Source organism: Mus caroli, unplaced genomic scaffold, assembly GCF_978045245.1.
Source record: "Mus caroli unplaced genomic scaffold, Mus_caroli_1 scaffold_14, whole genome shotgun sequence".
In the NCBI taxonomy this organism is placed as follows: Eukaryota; Metazoa; Chordata; class Mammalia; order Rodentia; family Muridae; genus Mus; species Mus caroli.
The window spans coordinates 38885261-38905438 of NW_028227269.1; the positions used below are offsets into that span (position 1 = coordinate 38885261).

At 38.3% G+C, this 20178-nt stretch overlaps 1 protein-coding gene across 7 annotated transcripts in view; it reads left to right on the top strand.

The window, feature by feature from the left end:
• The window catches only part of Dock4 (dedicator of cytokinesis 4), a 408217-nt gene that overhangs the window by 173503 nt on the left and 214536 nt on the right, over nucleotides 1-20178 (top strand). For all 7 annotated transcript variants that reach the window (XM_029484743.1, XM_029484744.2, XM_029484748.1 and 4 more), the window contains exons 2-6: nucleotides 3519-3602; nucleotides 6325-6365; nucleotides 8873-8928; nucleotides 14187-14283; nucleotides 18728-18876. In XM_029484743.1, coding sequence (XP_029340603.1) covers nucleotides 3519-3602; nucleotides 6325-6365; nucleotides 8873-8928; nucleotides 14187-14283; nucleotides 18728-18876 — 427 coding nt within the window. The remainder of the gene's footprint in view (nucleotides 1-3518; nucleotides 3603-6324; nucleotides 6366-8872; nucleotides 8929-14186; nucleotides 14284-18727; nucleotides 18877-20178) is intronic.

Consider the following 20178-nt stretch of genomic DNA (forward strand, 5'->3'; position numbering starts at 1 on the left):
CCATATTCTAGTCATCTCAGATGGTCAGCTTGCAACAGGCAAGGACCAGCCAGTATTTACGTGGCTCGAAGTGGACTGTGGCAAGTGGAGTCCTTGTAAACCCCCTACTTTGACTGTGCTGGTGATATCGTCTGCAACTTGCAGCCACATGTCTCACTTATAAAACTTTTGAGTAATCTGGTTTGAGTTTCAGGTTTTAAAAGTCCTAGAACTCTGGGCTTGAATTTTTCTGCACCCATCTTAAAAGCCTGAAAATAGTTTGTTGTTGTTCTTTACATAAAGAAATGGTATTCTTGAGCCTAAGAAATGAATCCCTATCATGTAGCATGGTTTAACTTCCCTTTGCCTCTGACTTAGAAAATATTTAATAGTTATATCTGAGAATATATCTTGAATATATTTAGATCTTAGAAAAGTGCCAGTGTACACTGAACTATTATCACTATGTAAAGGAAAGACAGTGTTTGTGAACAATATGGCCATGGCTGGGACATTTCTATCAATCACCACAGCAATGTTATATATTTAGTGTTTTGGCACTTGAATATATACTTTAAGGACATAAATATAAATGAAATTTGTACATATTTCTTTTTCCAAATAATTAATTCCTTTACTTTGTTATCTTAGTCTAAAGGAAAGCTTAGGGTTTTTAATATTTGGACGTTGTGAATGGGGAAATGAACATGATCCAGACATTGACTTTCAGCTGTGTTCTCGGTGCTGGTGCTCAGTAGGACTAAGCCTGTGACTCTGTAGCTCTGCAAGCTCTCTGTGAAGTGTTTTGTAGCTATTTAAGTCATAGGAAGATAAACAAATAAAAAAGTCAAGGCGCAACACATGTGTCGCCACTTTAGTAGACTGGGGAAAAAGCTGCCCCTAAGAAGTATGTGAGTACATTTTGTATAAAGACATTGCTAGTGTATCGTAGTAACTGGTGACCAAGTTAATTTTCAACTATGAATTTGTTTCTTAGAAGAACACTGGTAGAATGTTCACACAGAGTAGTTGAAAGTTTGTTTCCAAAACAAAAATTTTAAATGTCTGCTTTAAGAGTTTCTCATGGAAATGCAAACAGAGCCTTCACTAATGAATGCCTGTGTTTCCTTTGGAGCTGTGCTTCAATGAGCTAGCTGTCCTTAGTTTGTAATGCAGTCCATCCTGCTGATAACAAAGGTGAACCAGTCATGTTTTTAAATCACCTTCTGTTTTGCTTGTGGTTCGCTCTTTCTGCATTCTCTTTCATAATCGGAAGTTGAAAACTCTGATCAGGGCTCAGCAATGCCTACTCAGAAACTGAAAATGGCTTACCAGTTCAGAGTACAAGGGCAAGAGCCATGCCCTGAGCTACCTCCTGGAAGTGCTTTTCTTCTATATGGTCTATTCTTCACTACTTCCAGGGTAGCTGCTATGGCATGTGTCCATGTAGTTGTGTGAGTCCAGTAGAAATGTCTCTCAGTGGTTTCATCTGTGTTTGATCAAACTCCTTTCATGTGCCAAGATACTCATGACGTGGAGTCAGTGCGAGCTTCAATGAAGGCATTAGCTCCACGTGGTTCCAACAAAGGAGAAAGCTAATCAAGCTAAGATTTAAAGTCATATTACCTGGTAGTTTCTAGGGAACTGTGATGGGGCAGGAGGAGAAATATTCTAGTAGATTAGATAAAAAATAGTTATAAACCCAGAAAATCAGTTTAAATAGCTTCTTTGAGAGAATGCATTTTCACAGGTAACAGGTTTATTCTAGAAAATTGAGCAATGAAACAAACATGACTGTTTCAGACCAAAACATATTACAGTGTGGTCATGATTCCATTCATCCCCTGAGTGGTCACAGGCTAAAGCTCAGCCTACTCGTACCGAGAGACAGTCACCATGTTCACAGTGCTTTTCAGTCGAACATTGCCCAAAACCTTGAGAACATAAACAATGAGAGTGATAGACTCTGGTCCCTTCACGCACGCACTGTGGAACCGGAGGACACGCAGGAGTCAAGGAGGCTGTCATGAGGATTATAGTTACCAGCAAGGAGAGGAAGTCTGTCTAAGTACAGGTTTCTGTTGGAGTGTTCTAAATAATAACAAATCTATGGTCTGTTCAGTGGTCATTCTCTTAGAAGTATCTGAAAGTTATATGATCTAATCTTTCAAGGTACATGAACTTGGGATTTTCAAGCAAATACTTTCTTGAACACTACTTTGAGACCTTATGGTATTTACTGTTATAGTTAGAAAATGACATAATCTAGTGTTTGTCTGTAGTCATAAAGTATCCTCAATTTGTCCTGTGTTGTTATTTTGTTCTATCCTGTGTTACTTTGGGTTTTGTTTTTCTGTCCTGTATTTTGATTTCTACTGTTAATTTTGTTCTGAGATCATAAAAGGGCTTGAGATGTCTCTAAAAGCTCATTAACATATTGGTACATTTATTTTTTATTTATTTTTGACAGATTCATGTGTTTGCTCGGGCTTTTCAAATATATTCCCCAAAAAGCAGAATCTTGCTTGGTGATTAGGGCTATATCTGGACTTTATTTCCTGAAACAAAATTATAAATAAAATTCAAATTTTCACCTTTTAGAAATCCCTTCAACCTGACATAAATTACAAATTGGCTTCAGTGTACATGGTCTTTTCTTTTTTTTTTTTGTGGGTGGTAACCTTTTCTCTGGGTGTTTTGATTTATTTTCTTTAATATCTTTAACATCTCTGAGCTTCATTCTCCCTATCATTCCTGGGGTAGCCTGGGATAACTAATTTAGGTGCATGTCTTTCTGTAGGGGGTGCATCCTAGTCTGCCTTACTCTGCACAGTGTTTCTGAAACCAGTTTATCTACAGCATTAATCTATAATTAATGGTGCCCTCGATTGCAAATATTGAAGTGCTAAGGACTGTGGGAGTTATGGCTGAGTGTTTAGCTCTAAGGATGGGTCAGTCATTGGGAAATAAAACGTCACCACTGATTTTACTGCAAGAACGACTGTTGGTATGCCATAAACTAGGCGTGGCTCTCAAGATGCGAGTCAGCAAATAGACAGAATCCCTTTTCTTTGGAAGTTTACAGACTCAGGGGAAGAACACAACAGTATAGACTCTAGGCAACCCCAGCTTAGTACTGAGTATGAGATATCATCTTCATTTATGAGTAACATCTGTTTATTAATTACCACAGCCAGGCACCCGGAAGGAGCAGTTGACTGCAGTAGGATTTAAAGTACACAGTCCCTCAAGGACCTTTACAAGCAATATCACTGCCTTTATATATTGCTGGCAATAGACTTGGTGTTTTACATACTACCTGGGGTGTATTCCTTATATTTTCTGTGGATCTTCATAGTGTTTATTTGACCAAGAGTTTGGTAAAATATATGAGCTTAAAGATTTTCTTTTAAAGCATATAAAAGTGAAATGACAGTAGGCTCACATTCATTTCCCTATGTAATACTGTTTAATTGTAAGCAGTATAGCTGCTCTAACTGACGTGATTGCCTTCTGACATTCTCTATCATTTCTTACAGTTATTGCCAGCTTTCGAGGCACTGTCCCATATGGCCTGTCATTGGAGATCGGAGATACTGTTCAGATCCTGGAGAAGTGCGACGGTCAGTGACCTCCCCCTTATGGCTTGAAGTCGTAGGAAGAGATTCTTATCCCATGAATTCTTTGTGACCCTTCAGAATTCTGTCTGTTCATTTCAGAAACTTTGCCAGTATGCACAGCAAACCATTTCTGACAGAACTTGCTCCTTATATATTTGATGTGTGATTATGGGAAAACTAGTATTCTTTTTAAGTTGATTATATTTTTCCCCTAATTTATCATCTTTTAGTCCTTATGTGGAGATGCAGAAGTCACTGATTATAGGAATTCATTACTAACTCCAGCTTTGACGGTTTTCCTGAAACCCTGGGAGATCAAACACTGAGGGGCAAGCTCATAACTGGTGTACCTCGGGTTGAAGCATTAAAGATGGTGCCCCTGAAGTTGAGTAGCAAGAAACTGAGGCAGGCTGGCCTGCTCCACTCTAGCCTGGATGTAATCTTTCTTCTCCAAATTTGGAATAAAATTATCCAATGAATTTGAAACGAATTTTTAGCAGACTTCATTGTACGATCTGGTGTGATTATTATTAATTTATTTAACAGGTAACTCATTAAAAATACCTCATCTATTCTTAGATGCTTCCATTCTTGTTCTAGAATCTACCTTGAAATTTTAGTGCTTGAAAGGATCCCAGATGAACTGTCTACATTTCTTTTTAACAAAATGACTATAATGTCATGAGTATATTAAAAAAAAATACCGACTTCCTTTTAGAAGGCTTCCTTCCTCTAGGGATTTATTATATGATAATGTTCTATCTTACAAAGTTTCATCAGGCATTAAATTGTGTTTGAACAAATGGAGCTGATACATTTACTGGAATCTGGTTTTAAATGCTGATGATATGTGGATATTTATTCTGTCCACTGTAATTGAAAAACCCCAAAATATAATAACAATTTTCATGTCATTACTGAATGCAATCAGTCTGTTTCTCCTTGGTACAGAAATATAAAATTGTCCTTAAATGGGTGCATAGAAACAGGGTGTATATTAAATGAAATATAGTAATCTAAACTTTTTCCTGCATAATATAATTATACAGAGATCTGTCTGGCATTTCTGAAATTATCAAGACATTTTCAATTCTACTAGAATAATTATTACAAATCAATACATTTTTACATCTGTTTTTAAGAGAAGCTAATAAACCCTGAAATACAGAGATTCTCACTCCCAACCCAGTCTTCCTTACTGGGGCTGCTGTTCAGATGGTTAGATGTAGGTAGGGAAAAAAAAAATATATATATATACACATACATATATATATATATATACAAATACAAATATATGAAAGAATTGTCAGCAACTAAAACAAATATAATATAAAACTCAAACATTTGCTCTTAAGAATTCAATTAGTCAAAAAGAATTAAATTAGATAGAATATTTGTACACACCAAAATAATTTCCTATCAAGAAAATTAGCTTCTGCACTTCCAAAAAAAGTATACTTACATTTGTTTAAATTGGGAAAAAAGAGAAATCTCCCTCAAGAGTGGTACTGTAATACTTCTTCTGGGTCATTCAGGGTTTAAGCATCATAGACACTGTGGCAAACTATGTTGATTAAATAGTATTCCAATGAAGAATATACAAGTCCATTTGGGTAGCAGTTCTTAGAACATGAAGCTGATCTAGTGACAAGTGGAGGGCTTGTGTATACACATATCTGTTACATCAGAGCTGGCCAGGCATTTTTATAGGTTGTATGATTTTGTCTGCACACATCTATTACACCACTGCTGGCCAGGCACTGTTATAAGTGGTGAGCTTGTGTATACACACATCTGCTACATCCCTGCTGACCAGGCACTGTTACAGGTGTGAGTTTATATATACACACACCTGCTACATCAATACTAGCTAGGCACTGATATAGGTGGTGAATTTATATATACACATATCTGTTATATCACTGCTGACCAGGCACTGTTACAGGTGTGAGTTTATATATACACACATCTGCTATATCATGCTAGCCAGGCACTGATGCAGGTGGTGAGCTTGTGTATACACACATCTGCTACACCACTACTGGCCAGGCACTGATGCAGATGGTGAGCTTGTGTATACACACATCTGTTACATCACTGCTGGCCAGGCACTGATGCAGATGGTTGGCTTGTGTATGTACTGGCCAGGCACTGTTGCTTGGCAATCAAACCTGTGCTTCTCATGAGACAGAATTCAGAGTGGCAGTAAATCTGTGTAGACTTCCCATAGTCATAGTGTGGCTTTTAATAAAATGGGGAGAAGTGGAGCACAGGGAGGTAAAGTCGTATCCCCAGATTAAAGAATAAGCTGGGCTTGGTGGCACATAACTAATTTCAGCACTTGGGAGGCCAAGGAAGGAAAACTCTGAGTTCAAGGCCATCTTAGGCTACACAGACCCTACTGTAAAATAAAACAAAATAAAATATAGCTAGTAAATTTCTGCGGGTTTCTTTATTTAAGCATAATGCTTTTGGTCCAAGCCCTTATTTCCTATACAAACTTCTGGTTCAATTTTAATAAAACAAGACATAAATAAAATGCTTAAACTTGGGGGTCAATCGATCTGTTACCTAGCTTAATCCTGAATCACTGTATTCATGCATAGAATAGTCACATGAAGATTAAAAATTCAACATCAAAGAACATACAATCATTTGTTATTTGTTATCTTTAGTATCATCAGGCCTTATGTATTAAAATGTAATCGTGATTATTTCTCCACAGGCTGGTACAGAGGATTTGCCTTAAAAAATCCCAACATCAAGGTAAAAACTGTTATTTGTAACTGTAATTAGAGGATTCTTTAAAACTTGTGGTGTACAATTGAAATTATAGTTCAGCTCTTAATTAGACTCCAAAAACATGGTAATACACATCTTCATAATTTGGGGGAATCCTTTGAACTGGGATTAAAGGTAAGGTAAGATGCTAAAATCATAATTCCTTATTGCCGCTGAAAATTTTACTGGGAAGTCCTTAAGCTTATTAGATATAAACAAAATCTTTTTGAAGTGTTAGTTTCCCAGAGAGGTAAATTAAAATTCAGGCAGGAGAAATATATTCCAAAAGAAATATGGAATAATGATATTTTATCTTTCAGTTTCCTGTATTATTGTCTGTAAGATGCTGGTGTGGAGGAACAAGTTTGTTTTAGTGTCACGTTGAGGGTTCCCTGGGTGATGGGGGCTAAACCAGGAACACGGCCCTTGCAAGCGTTCATGTTTCTTGCCAGTCTAGGGAGGTCCTGAGAGTCATTACTTAGAGAAACCCTTAGGAAGCAATGTGACTTTCATTTTACCTTTCATCTGGGCTGTTCATGAATTTTTATGGTAATCTTTGCTACGTGCTTTATTCTAATCATCTGTAGCTTTTGAATATGTTTCCATATTCTACTGTGTTGTTCCTTTTTAAAAATTTTATTGCGGTGTGTGTGTGTGTGTGTGTTTGTCTGTGCACACATGAGCAACAGACCCACATAGCGTGGTACATAGCTCGTTCTCTCTGTCTAACATGCTTTTCTCGAGGATCACACTCAGGTGGCCAGGCTTGACAACAAAGCCCATCCTGCGGACTCCTCTAATACATTCTAGTTTGTCATTCCTTTTTTTTTTTTTTTTTTCATCTCTCATTTTGAAAATACAATCTAAATTCCTTTGCCTGTCTCTTTGCTTCTGCTAGAATATCCAACTGTGTTTAATTACTTCATTTTATTACTTTAGATCAGTCTCAAGAAAAGCCTAAGGGACAAATGAGCATATAAATTTAATTTCTTGATACTTTAGTCTTCATTTAAAGCTTTTTTTATATTTGGACATCTGCAGGGCACATGCAAATATAGTTTTGATATTTAATTATTCATCTAGCACACATTTCTGAAAAATTTATTATGATTTCTCTTTCAATTCCATCTCATATCATAAATCTTGATTTTAACTTTTCTATACTGATGTTGCTTCACTTGTTAATTTTGTTATATTGAAATAAATATAAATTTTATGAAAAAAGCTAAAAAGCATTCTCTTCCTATTTATTATTGTAGAATATATAGAATTGAGTCCGGTCTTGAGTATATGCACTTTTAAACACTGATCCATCATTCCAGTCCCAAGTTTATTTTTTTTAAATACCAGGAATTGAACCAATGGCACACATGTTTTCTCACAGAGCTCTCTTTTCTCACAGAGCTAAAATTATTCATTGGAACATAACATGCAGCCTGGTCCGATGTTACATGTTTGTAATCCTCTCACTTGGGATGCTGAGGGGAAAGGATTGCAAAGTTCAAAGCCAACCTGACCAGCATAGTGAATTCCTTGCTGGTTGGCCTCTGGTGTGAGACCATGTCTCACAAACAATAACCAAATAACAACATCATAGGTGCTTGTCTTAGTCAGGGTTTGCATTCCTGCACAAAACATCATGACCAAGAAGCAAGTTGGGAAGGAAAAGGATTTATTCAGCTTACACTTCCACATTGCTGTTCATTACCAAAGGAAGTCAGGACAGGAACTTGGGGGCAGGAGCTGATGCAGAGGCCATGGAGGGGGCTGCTTACTGTATTGTTTCCTCTGGTTTGCTTAGCTTGCTTTCTTATAGAACCCAGGACTACCAGCCCAGGGATGGTCCCACCCACAAGGAGCCCTCTGGCCCTTGATCACTAATTGAAAAAAATGCCTTACAGATGGTTCTCATGGAGGCATTGCCTCAAGGGAGGGTTCTTTCTCTGTGATAACTCCAGCCCGTGTCAAGTTGACACACAAAACCTGCCAGTACAGTGCTGTTTTCCCCTCTTTTTTAAAGCACAGTTTTTATGTAGAATTATTGAATCTTTTATTTTCTGATTTATTAAAAGCATACGTATTTAGATGGCCAAAGTGGTGGCCCATAGCTGTACGTCAGCTTTGAGAAAGCATAGCTGTAAGACAGCCAAAAGTTTAAGGTCAGCCTGCTCTAGATAATAAATTTCAGGTTAGACAAGGTTACATTGCAAGACTCTGTTTGCAGAGGTAAACAAAAAGAATGTATTTACTGAGTGAGATTTGATTTTTTTTCAATTATATTTAGAAAAAAAAATCTCTAAAAGTGTAATGGTTGTAACTAGTATTAGAAAATAATGATTCATGCTACATTGCATTTTATTTAGCCCATAAATGTACTGATGTTTTTCTATTCCTGATATTGTCATGGTTGTAACTGTTTAATACATCCTTCTTATGAACAACTGGCTTTAAGAGATAGCTAGAAAACATAACCTTCATGTTTTCTCTTCCAGGGTATATTTCCTTCCAGCTATGTTCACTTGAAAAATGCCTGTGTAAAGAACAAAGGGTAAGAATGAATTGCATTCATAGTTGGAAGATTTTGCCCCAGCTGCTGTCTTGGAATTGAAAGGCTTAGTAATTGTATTACGAAAGCAACTACAGAAGAGCGAACCGTGGCCCGTGTTGTTTGATAAGGAGATACTATGGCAGCAAATAGAGACGATTAAGGAACTCATTTCTGAGTGCTGAACCACAGGAGCATGCTAGGGTATTATGGCCTCTCATTGTCTACCAGTTGTGAAACTTGTTTAATCTTAAGCTGAGAAATTGGTTCTTCTTGGTTTCCTGCTGTTTAGAGAATCATGCCAGGCACAGTCCCTAACATGGTGAGTCATGTAGCCTCAGTGCCCAGAACTTCCTTAATTTACTACTGGTTATAGAGAAGGGAAGCCTGTGGCCAGCAGTGTGTGTGGGAGACGGAGTGCTTCCTGGGCAAGCCCAACAACCTGAGCTTGAGCTTGCGAAGCCACACAAAGGTAGAAGACAACGGACTGCACAGAGCTGTCCCCTGACCCCTGTATGTGTACCACAGCACTTGTATGACCTACACACATCGTATACACACAGGAATAACAAATAAAAAGAAAGCTGGCTGTGGTAGTTCATAGTTAACTCCAGCACTTAGAAGACAGAGTCAAGCAGGTCTCTGTGAGTTCGAGGCTCACCAGGTCTACACAGTGAGTTCCATGCCAGGCAAGGCCATAAGACTCTGTCTCATAAGCGTAAGGACAGGAAAAGCCCATCTGTTCTCTGAAGTGAGTATAACACTAGGTCCTTGTGTAACTTCGTATATTATTTCTCTATTTGACCTATGGTCACACCCTGTCACAGATTGCCACGAACCTGGTCTAACACAAAAGTCATAAACTCAATTAAAATCTATGTATTAAAAAAATGTTTGTGTATTTCTCCAGCATGATATTTAGATAACTAGCTTCACAAACAGAACATGTGACATGTCTGCCTGATATATTGCATGGATGTCCTTGATCACCAAGGACTTCTTAAGTATTTATAATATGTTCCAGTCTGCTTCTAAATGGACTGGAATCAGCCTTTAGAATAATGTGTATCAAATGAGTTCCTACAGAATATCACAATAGAACATGCCTGGTGTTGTGTACTTAGCACATAAGTAAATGATTGTTGTTAAGGTAGATTTTGACACGTGTATCTGATGGCAATGTCACAAGGAGCCATCTGTGAATTATAATTCTAATTTTCATTTTATGGCCAAAATATACAGGCTCTGTGATAGAAATTACATATTTATGCAAATAGCAATAAATAGCAACTTTTTATTTCAACATCAAAAGCATAGTAGATAATATATTTAAATTTTAATTTCACCAAAAAAGTTTGCATAGATATTAGTCAAATGGATGGTTTTACATCCATCTTCTGTAAAACATTCAATGAACAAACATGAGCAAGTCACTGAGCATCTATGGTACAAACACCTTGGGTTTCTCTATTTGGATAAATGTTAAATGGTCTACTATAATAACGTTGTGCTGTACGTCATTTATTTTAATACTTTGAAAAACTTTAGTAGTTTTACAATATAGAAGAGTTATGGTACAACTTTAGTGTGCTGCTGACTTCTGTGAGGGTTTCGCGTAGCATCCTAAGTTGTTCACTTTCAGTTTTATTTCAGTTTTGGTTGTCTTTAATGATTCTGTTTCTTTGTTAAATTCTACTTTCATGTCTTGAATGTTTTCTTTCAGTGGTTTGTGTCGTCACAGTCTTCATTAGGATCAGTTGTTTCATATCCTGATTAAGGTCCTTGAACATATTCCTAGTAGTTATTTTGTAGTCCTTGTCTTGTGCTTTGGCTACATTGCTTTCCCCAGGACCTGTTATGGTAGGCTGCTGTCCTCCAGAGGAGGCACATTGTCTTAGTCTAAGCCACCCCTTCAGGTGCCATCTGAACAAGTCCCTGCTGCCTTTACCTGAAGCCAGTCTGGCTCTCCTGTCTCTTGCAATGGCCACCCATCCTCCATCCTACCTTGTGATCAAGGTTGAAAGAGCTCAAAGGCTCCTGTAGTTTCTTAGTTTCATTTCTTTTGCTGTGATAAAATTCCTTGACAAAGTCTAAGAGGGAAAGAGTTGCTTTTAGTTGAGAATTCCAAGTGAACTCCATCCACATGTATACGTTGGATCCTTTATCAGCCAGAAGCAGGGAACAGCTAGTAAAACATGCCTTATGCTTAGCTTTCTCACTGTTTAATACTGTCTAGGATGCAAATTAAGGTAATGGTTCAGTCCACTCTTAAACTGGATTTTCCCACATCAATAACATAGTAATGACAATGTCCACCCCTGCCCCCATCGCCCAGACATATTTACAAGCTGACCTGACCTTGATAGTCCCACCTTGAGACTCTTATCTCAGGTGATTCTGGGTTGTGTCCTGTTGACAAGGAACTGTGGCAGTGCATGAAGTGCAATGAAGTGTGGCATAGGACATAGTTTTAAAATAAATACATTCCTTTTTTTTCTTTTCTTTTTTTTTTTTTTTTTTTAGTTTTTAAAGCTTATCTTATGTGTATGTGTATTTGTCTGTATGTATGTCTGTCCACCATATGTCTTCTGGGGGCCTCAGGTACCTGGATTGAGTGTCTGATGCTCTGAACTTAAAGTTATGGAATGGCTGTGAGCCACTATGTGGTTGCTGGGTATAGAACCTGTGTCCTATGTAATTGTAACCAGAGCTCTTAACTGTTGAGCCAAATCTTCAGCCTTATTCATATTTTTGGGATTGTTTTTCCTGGTGTACTGGTTTATATCGGTCCCAGTTCATGAGCCTCAGGAAACTGTAACTGGATAAAGGTATCCTCGGATTTGGTTAAGTAGAAGACTTAAGTTCTACGGCAGCACCACACATCATGGTGATTTTGCAGTGGTGGGACCTCAGGGTGGATGGATTCTTTTCTAAAAAGGACTTTCTGCAGTGGTCTATGAATTTGTGAAATAGGTCCACAGTTTCAGGACTATAGGAGAAGAACTTCGTGCTAAATACGTTTAAGGACATAGAATGGCAGCTGACTGTTCTTCCTGAAAGAAAGCTCTCGGGGATGTTAATATCACCTAACTTACTTTATCATGATGAATTGGCTGCTAGGGTGAAACTGATGAACAGTTCATCCTAGAATAACTGAACAAAATATAGCTTCAGGCTTATTTCTACACTAATTTAAGTGTTTATGTAATTAATACAAAAGAGCTGCCCTGCCTAAATGGTGTTTTCTGTTTAAAATTTTACATTTTGTTTGGACAACTCCAAGTAAACTTTTCACCTATTGAATTGTCTGTGGTTCTTTCCTGGGCCTTGGGAGCAAAGAAGAGTCTATGACAAGGGTCTTTAAATTAAATAGGAGTTCGTGAATTAGGGAAGCTGCTTCTATATTGTTTTAAGTCTTGCTGATACCACACTTTATTTTCTTCACTTTTGTTTTGTTTTCTTTGTTTGTTTGTTTGTTTGTTTGTTTGTTTTTGAGACAGTGTTTCTCTGTGTAGCCCTGGCTATTCTGGAACCAGCTCTGTAGAACTCAGAGATCCCCCCTATCTCTACCCTCTTAGTGCTGGGATTAAAGGTGTGTGCCACCACTGCCCAACCAAGTCCTCACCTTTGAGATGTTGAATGAGGTGGCTAGAATTCCTTGGGATTCCTTTTTTTTTTTTTTTTTTTTTTTTTTTGGTTTTTCGAGACAGGGTTTCTCTGTGTAGCCCTGGCTGTCCTGGAACTCACTTTGTAGACCAGGCTGGCCTCGAACTCAGAAATCCGCCTGCCTCTGCCTCCCGAGTGCTGGGATTAAAGGCGTGCGCCACCATGCCCGGCTTCCTTGGGATTTCTTTTTCCCACTTTCGCCTTGTGTGATATCATTTTATAATCTCCAAATCCAAATATTCATCATTTAAATTGCAACAGCTGCTTCCAACGCAGTGTAAATATTCTGCCTTTGGGAAGTGTCATGTGTAGCCTCTTTGAACAGTACTGTATGTATCCTCTACAGGCTTATAGTACTGTTTATTTTCTTTCTAGTTTTAAATCCCAGTTTTAAATTTTCAGCTTCACTGTGCCTTAGACGGAAGGGAAATATTCACAGGCCAGGTTTTTAGCAAACCTGAAAGGTAAGGAAGTGGAGCTCAATTAGGGGAAGAATCAAGGTTTTAATTTCTGCATTTATATTATTTGAGGATTTTCCATGATACCACAGTACATACTTGGACATGGTGTCCTAAAGGACCTGCAGAGCAGTTAGCCTCATGCTAAGAAGAAATCTCCCATGCAGTTTAATAAACTGCTTCCTGTACATATGAGATGCTGACCTTCGGAAACATAAACTTGAAAAAGGAAACAGTCTCCTTTGATATGACTGATTTCGTTCTTCTGAGAGGCAGTAATGATAATGACCATGTAACCTCTTGAACCTGCACAATTCCAGAAAGGATTTGACAAAACAAACTAGAGATGAAAAAAGGAGATCCTTCTATGCTAACAGCGTGACCCGAGGGCAAACTCAAGCCCCTCCCATTTATCTTCTGATGGTGCTTCTTTTCAGGACAGCCATCTATACCTGACTAAAAATCCTTGTCTATGACCCTAAAAGAACAAATGTAAAGAGTCTATTAGCTTAAGCACTGAGAGGAACATTCTGGAATGTGTATTCTAATATCTATGGCATCTTAAACCTTGGCTGTGCAGCATAATAACATTATTTAAAACGCACATTTTCTTTCATTGGCCTGTTCCAAATAATATAATTGAGGGGGTTAGTGAGCTCAAACAGATGCTTAGCAAATGTTCTAGTTATGAGTTAGTTACAAATTCACATTCCCTGCAGTCAGATGTTGAATGAACAGCATCTTTTACTCCTATTGAGTCCTCCAGTCCTAGCAATTGGATGGTTCAAGTCACCTCATACTTGATGTAGTCTAGTGATCTTATGTGACAGATGAAAGCTGTTGAGTTTGGAGAGATTAAGAGATATCCTACTGATCACACGGTCACAGGAGTAGAATACCGATGCTCTTTCTTCTCCCTGCATCCTTCAGTTTTGACCTAGATGAAGTGACTGGTCCCTTGAGCATTGTACTACCCTCACCTATAGGATTCCTCACACAAGCTCCTTATCCCAGGATGACAGAGTGAACTCACATGCTGCAAGTGGCTCTCTTTTCTAGCTTATCTTCTTGAGTATGTAAAAGGAAGTGTTGTCTCTGATATTTACATATATGTTTTTGTCTTCTTGAATGTCACAGACAATTTGAAATGGTTATTCCCACTGAAGATTCTGTTATCACCGAGATGACATCAACTTTAAGGGACTGGGGAACCATGTGGAAACAGCTCTATGTCGTAAGTAACGTTTAAAGAGCATGATTTTTACTTAGATAATTATCTTAAGAAACATAGGACCATTAGTAACCATCAACTAATGTATGAGAGCTTGCTATAATTCACTGGGCCTCCTTGGAAAGTCAGGGATGTAGATCTTATGTTTTATGTTGTGGTCTCTTTGTTCCCACAGAGCATGGGTTTTATGCATTGCATCTCAATACCACAAGAAGATAAGTCTTCTGATACATAAAAAAAAAATATGACTGGGGTAGGGGCTCGTTCTTGATTTTCTGAATATTTTTAATTTCAAAGATGAAGCCACTGGGTGGTTATGATGCACACCTTTAATTCCATCACTCCGAGGCAGAGGCAGGTGGATCTCTGTGAGTTTGAGACCAGTGTGGTCTATAGAACTAGTTCCAGGACAGTCAGAGCAACACAAAGAAAACCTGTCTTGAAAAACCAAAAACCAAAACAAAACAAAAATATCATTCTCATACGGTCTAGTAGTGTTGTATTTCAGCCCATCTTAGTTCTATAAGTAAATTGATAGCTAGTGTCAGAGAACAGATTCTAAATATACTAAGGAAAGAAAGGTAATTTTGTGAAAAAAATGGATTAGAGATATGTGTGTATTAATTTACTTATTATAACTAATTACATTGTTAGTTCTGGAGTGGTCTGGCCCTCTCCTGTTGGAGCTGACTGCTCTTGAGCTTTCTGGGAAAATCCACAGGATACTTTTAGATCTGAGCTGTGTGGCTGAGGTGTCTTGGTAAACAGATAGTGCACCTCCAGAGGTCTTTGCTGAGACAGAGACATGGAAATGCAGATGTAGCTGTTAGGTTTGTGTGAGTGCACAAGTGTGTGTTTGTGTTTGTCTTGTTGTTTTAATTAGAAAGATCATACAATCCAAATTTTGTTGCATTAAATGTAATATTGTAAAGTATTCGTATTAGTGCATCTTTAAAATACTCAGCATGATAGTATTATTATAGTTCTTTATCTCTCTCTCTCTCTCTCACTGTGTGTGTATATGTACATGTGCACACATCCATGTCCTATTGTAGCTGAGCAAGTATAACCATATTTTTTTCTTTGATAGGACTGCTAACATACACCAAAGTTGATTTTGTCTTGTTTAGTTATTTTTACTTGCTATTGAGGTTATGAGTATATACTCTGGCAACATCCTTGGTTGGTTTAAGATCTGTACATAGCAAAATCTACAAATATCTTTCATTGCTGTCCTGAGTAATGGGAAAGGGATTGATTAGCTAACATTGTCTCTGGTACTGGAATAATAGTCAGTTATTAGAGGAGCAAATACAATATTCAGGCCAGAGATAGACTGACTTTTGGCACAAGGGTGATATGATCATGTTGGGCTTTCTGGTTTCTCTTTTCCTGGTTACAAATTGCTTTGCTTCATCATACATTTGTGTATCTGTATTTGTATATCCAGATACTTATGGGTTTTAAAGGAAAGCACCAACCTTTTCAGTGAAAGGTGTTTGATGAGAACAGTTAAATCTTGTAGATTGCAAACAGTATATGAGGTGATATATGTATATAAAAGGATTGTAACTGCTTGAGAAATACTAGTCTGCTCTTTTAAATAGTGTTGATAAGGGGTTAAATATCAACCTATAAAATACCCCTTAATAAGTTCCTCAGGTTAAGCAGGAAAAAAGCTGTGGAGACATACAAGAGTCTTGATGTCGACTGTGAGCTGTGATCTACATCTCTTTTAGCCTGGGCCTCTCCCAGGTACTTTTATTCTTGAATCTTACCAAAGATGATTTATCCCACATCCCACATGATGTAGTAAAGCCAGACTCCAAATCTAGACCCGCCTCCACCAAAACCTGTTTGTTCTGTTTTCATTTTAAACCAAATCAAACCTCTGCCATATTCACTTTTGGCTGCGTGTACAATGTATTGGGGACTTTCTAGGTAGTGTTTTAATCCAGTTGTTTAGTATTGTTTCATTTAATGCTAAACTGAATAGAGTTTTTAAATATTTTTAGTCTGCTTCATAGCTATCCATTTTTTTCAAATCCATTTTTTTACAGAAGATGCTGATATGACCAGATGATCTATTTGTGTTTTTCATTGTTTTTGCTTTGTTTGCTTCCCTGTGTGTTTGGTAAGTGTTCACTGTGAAGTGCAGGCTGGCCTCGCCTCATGGCGCTCCTGTTTCGCGCTCTCCTGAGGCTCTTAATAAAGTCAAGGGCTACAATGCCCAGCTCCTTTTCTTAGAGCAGAAGAGCACATTGGGCCCATTGTGTGCTGGAATATCCCTTCCACTTCTAGTTTCTTCCTTGAGGAGGGACTAACTAGGTAGTTTTCATTCTTATAAAGGATTTTGCTTCCTTCTCATGTCACCATGCCCTTGTCAGTAGAGATGATGTATAAAATCAAGTTCACCCTGCTAAACAACCTGAGCAGGCACATGCCTTCAACCTTGCGATGGTGAGGGCTCCATCTCTCTCCTTTTCTGCACAAAATCTGATTTCTTATAACTCTCTTATAAAATTTAGTTTCACTCTGTGAAATGTCCCTTCCTACCACAGACGTCCTCAGATGTTTCTTGGTCTTCTGCATATTCATTTGTATGGCCTAAACAGAACCCACTTCTGGAAGTGTGCGAGGAATAACAGCTCTAAACCGATGTGTTCATTCTTTCCCACCTCTGGGAGCTCAGGCACAGCTGCTGTGGATGGGAACAGACACTGAGCAGTTAATTACAAGAATATTGTGTTGCAGAGCCCTTGTAATGGCTTGTAGGACAGTGTATAACACGAGAAAAGAGCAGGCAGCCATAGGAGACAGTAATAGAAAGCAGGCGCAATAGAGTGTATAAGGACTTGCGAGGAGAAGGAGATTACTTATGCCTCAGAGGATCCAGAAGTGGCTTCATGGAGAGAGCTTCCTAAGCATCTACCATATTTATTAGTCCTGAGTAGTACCCAGTGGTCCCTTAAAACATCTAGTATCAAAAATAACTACCTTTCCAATTATATATATATATATATATATATATATATATATTTACCTAGCACATAGAACTTGATAACTTTTTCTATCATTTATCTCTAGAGAACTTCTGGTGGATAATGTCTGTAAATTGACATTACTCTTTATACAGACCACTGCTTCACAACCTCTGGGTCTCAATCCCTTGGGGGCCACACATCAGATATCCTGGATGTCAATTATTTACATTATGATTCATAACAGTAGCAGTTATGAAATAGCAACAAAATACTTTTATTTGGGGGGTGTGGTCATCACAACATAAGGAATATATATTAAATGGTCACAGCATTTGGAAGTTTGAGAAGCACTAATATAGACTATTAATAATTTCTGTAAAAATTAGAAGTATATTTTGTGGCTAAGAAAGATTTGAGATAGATAGTTACCCAGTATCTCTGCGGGAAGATGTATATTTTTCAGTGTTGGTAAAAAAAAAAAAAAAAAAAAGATAAGTTTTCAGAGCTTATCATAACAGTAGTAGTTACAGGGCCATTTTTCTTCACTGTCTGCATCCTATTTCCTGTGTCTTCACAGTTACTCTCTGTGGTAGGTACTGTGGTGCTCTTTACAGGTAAGAAAACACAGAAAAATCAATGAATTGCTAGAGTATTTTGCACTAGAAATGACATGGGTGAAAGTCAGGTGACAATCATCTGTGCTGTTGTTCCACCTGTGGTCACAAACCCATAAGATATCTTTGCAGAAAAACAGTACTGCCCAATTTCACGGATGGCTAAACTCACCTTCAGAAGCAAGATGTAGATTTGAACTCAGGGTTTTACCCACCTTCCCTTTCTGAAACCGTGGGGATTGATTGATAGCTTTGACAAAGGTATATTGAAGCCATATGATCTCTTTGATTAAATTTAGAACACCTGTTTTTTAATGAGTCTGAGTACTAATCAGGTAATTGCAGTGAACAGTGATCAATGTGTTCAAATTCAACTTGATGAAGAATTAGGACCAACATTCGAGAAATAAGTGGATGCCGATGTCTCCAAGACACTTATTTTACTTGCATGCTGCCATGGCTCAGACAAAAACCAGTCAGGGAGAACCGCTATACAAGTAGAAGTCAGGCCACACCTTAACGTATAAGAAAGCTGAAGAAGAAGATCTGGGAGAGGAAAGCCTCACTGTGTACTAAAGCAGAGACTAGCCAAGCCTAGGTGTAGCACAGTGAGAGTAAGGACCATTGCATCTGTCCATGTTGGCAGTTGAGACATCATGTTGGTTTGGACAGGAGAGCGGTATTGTGGGACTTGAGTGAAAAACTTAGAACTGCAAGTCCCTCTGAGGACAAGGAAATGGGAAAGCTTTATTGGTGGAGAAGCCCTCTACCATGTGGCAAGCACTTGGTCCCCCTCTTGGTCAAGCAAGAGGACTGACTGCCAAATCTCTGTGCTTCCTTATGCCTTAGAGAAATGAAGGGGATCTCTTCCATCGCCTGTGGCACATCATGAATGAAATCCTCGATCTGCGACGGCAGGTGCTAGTCGGCCATCTCACCCATGACAGGATGAAGGATGTGAAGCGCCACATTACTGCCCGACTGGATTGGGGAAATGAGTGAGTACTGACAATGACAGGATGGAGCCTAGATGTAACACCAGTTAAGCTAGGATGTGCTGAGTCCATTGGGAGAACTCTATCAAGGATGGAGCCAAAAAGCCACATTCATGGCTCTGGTGTGAACACTGCCATCTTTTTTTTTCTTTCTAATACCCTGTAGTATAACAGTATACAGGTTGTCACAATAAATATAATAATCATAGAGATTATTGATTAGATATATTTTCTGACTAAAATGTTTTTTCTTCTTCTGTAGTCATTAGTTTTGAGACATGTATTTGGTTTTATCGTATAACTCCTCTATATCATAGTGTAATCCAGAGGGGAACATTCATCTTACCAGTTACTGCTAAACGTCTTAGGACAAGTGCACAGCTCTGAGACATCCTGGGAGGCATAATGGCCACTCTTCAAAGAGCTGCTGAGGAGGGCTCATGTAAAGGCTGCCAGTAACTGAGATCTACTCTTAAATAAAAATGTGGAGGACTTATTTTAAAATATCAGCCAAGCACTTAAGTAGGAAGTCTAGTTACTGGAAACTCCAAGCAAGGCTAATACTCTACAAAGTATGAATGTTGATATATGAATGGCTAACTAGAATAAACCAGCTTTGGCCCTGCTCCCCTCAGCCTTCCCTTTCATCATATCAAGCTCCCATTTGCTAGTTGACCTTTAGTGGATCTCAGTACAGGATTTGGGGGAAAATGAGAAGGAATGTGGGACATAGAAAGAGAACATACCTGGAAGGAAACCATGAATAACTTACCTCTTTCTGGATCTGGAGAACACATTGGGCATACTGGTGGGTTGGATTTGCAGCATTTGGTTGGGTTTCTTCTTTGTGCATGCAGTAGTCCTGAGAGACACAGCTTTCAAGGTGGTCAGAACCTGACTGCATGTGCCCCTTATTATTTTGTGTGGTTGGTTAATTTATGTATTTATTTGTTTTGTTTTTGTTTTTCTCCCTTGAGAGAGTTTCTCTATGTAGCCTGGTTTGTCCTGGACGCACTCTGTAGACCAGGCTGGCCTCAAACTCAGAGATCTTTGCCTCCCAAATGCTGGGATTGGAGGTGTGTGAGACCATGCCCAGATCAGTTGGTCTTTATTCTCATTTTTAAAAGCCTTTGACTTTTTACCTAGTTACAGTTGGTTACTATTCCAGTCCTCATTTAAATGAGGATTAGTTTGTTAATCAGGATGTTGGATCAAATTAGATTATCAAAAGTCACAAGGAAACATGGAATAAACTGAAAAACAAAGGAACAGACAACAACAAACAACCCTTTTCAGTTTGAAGAA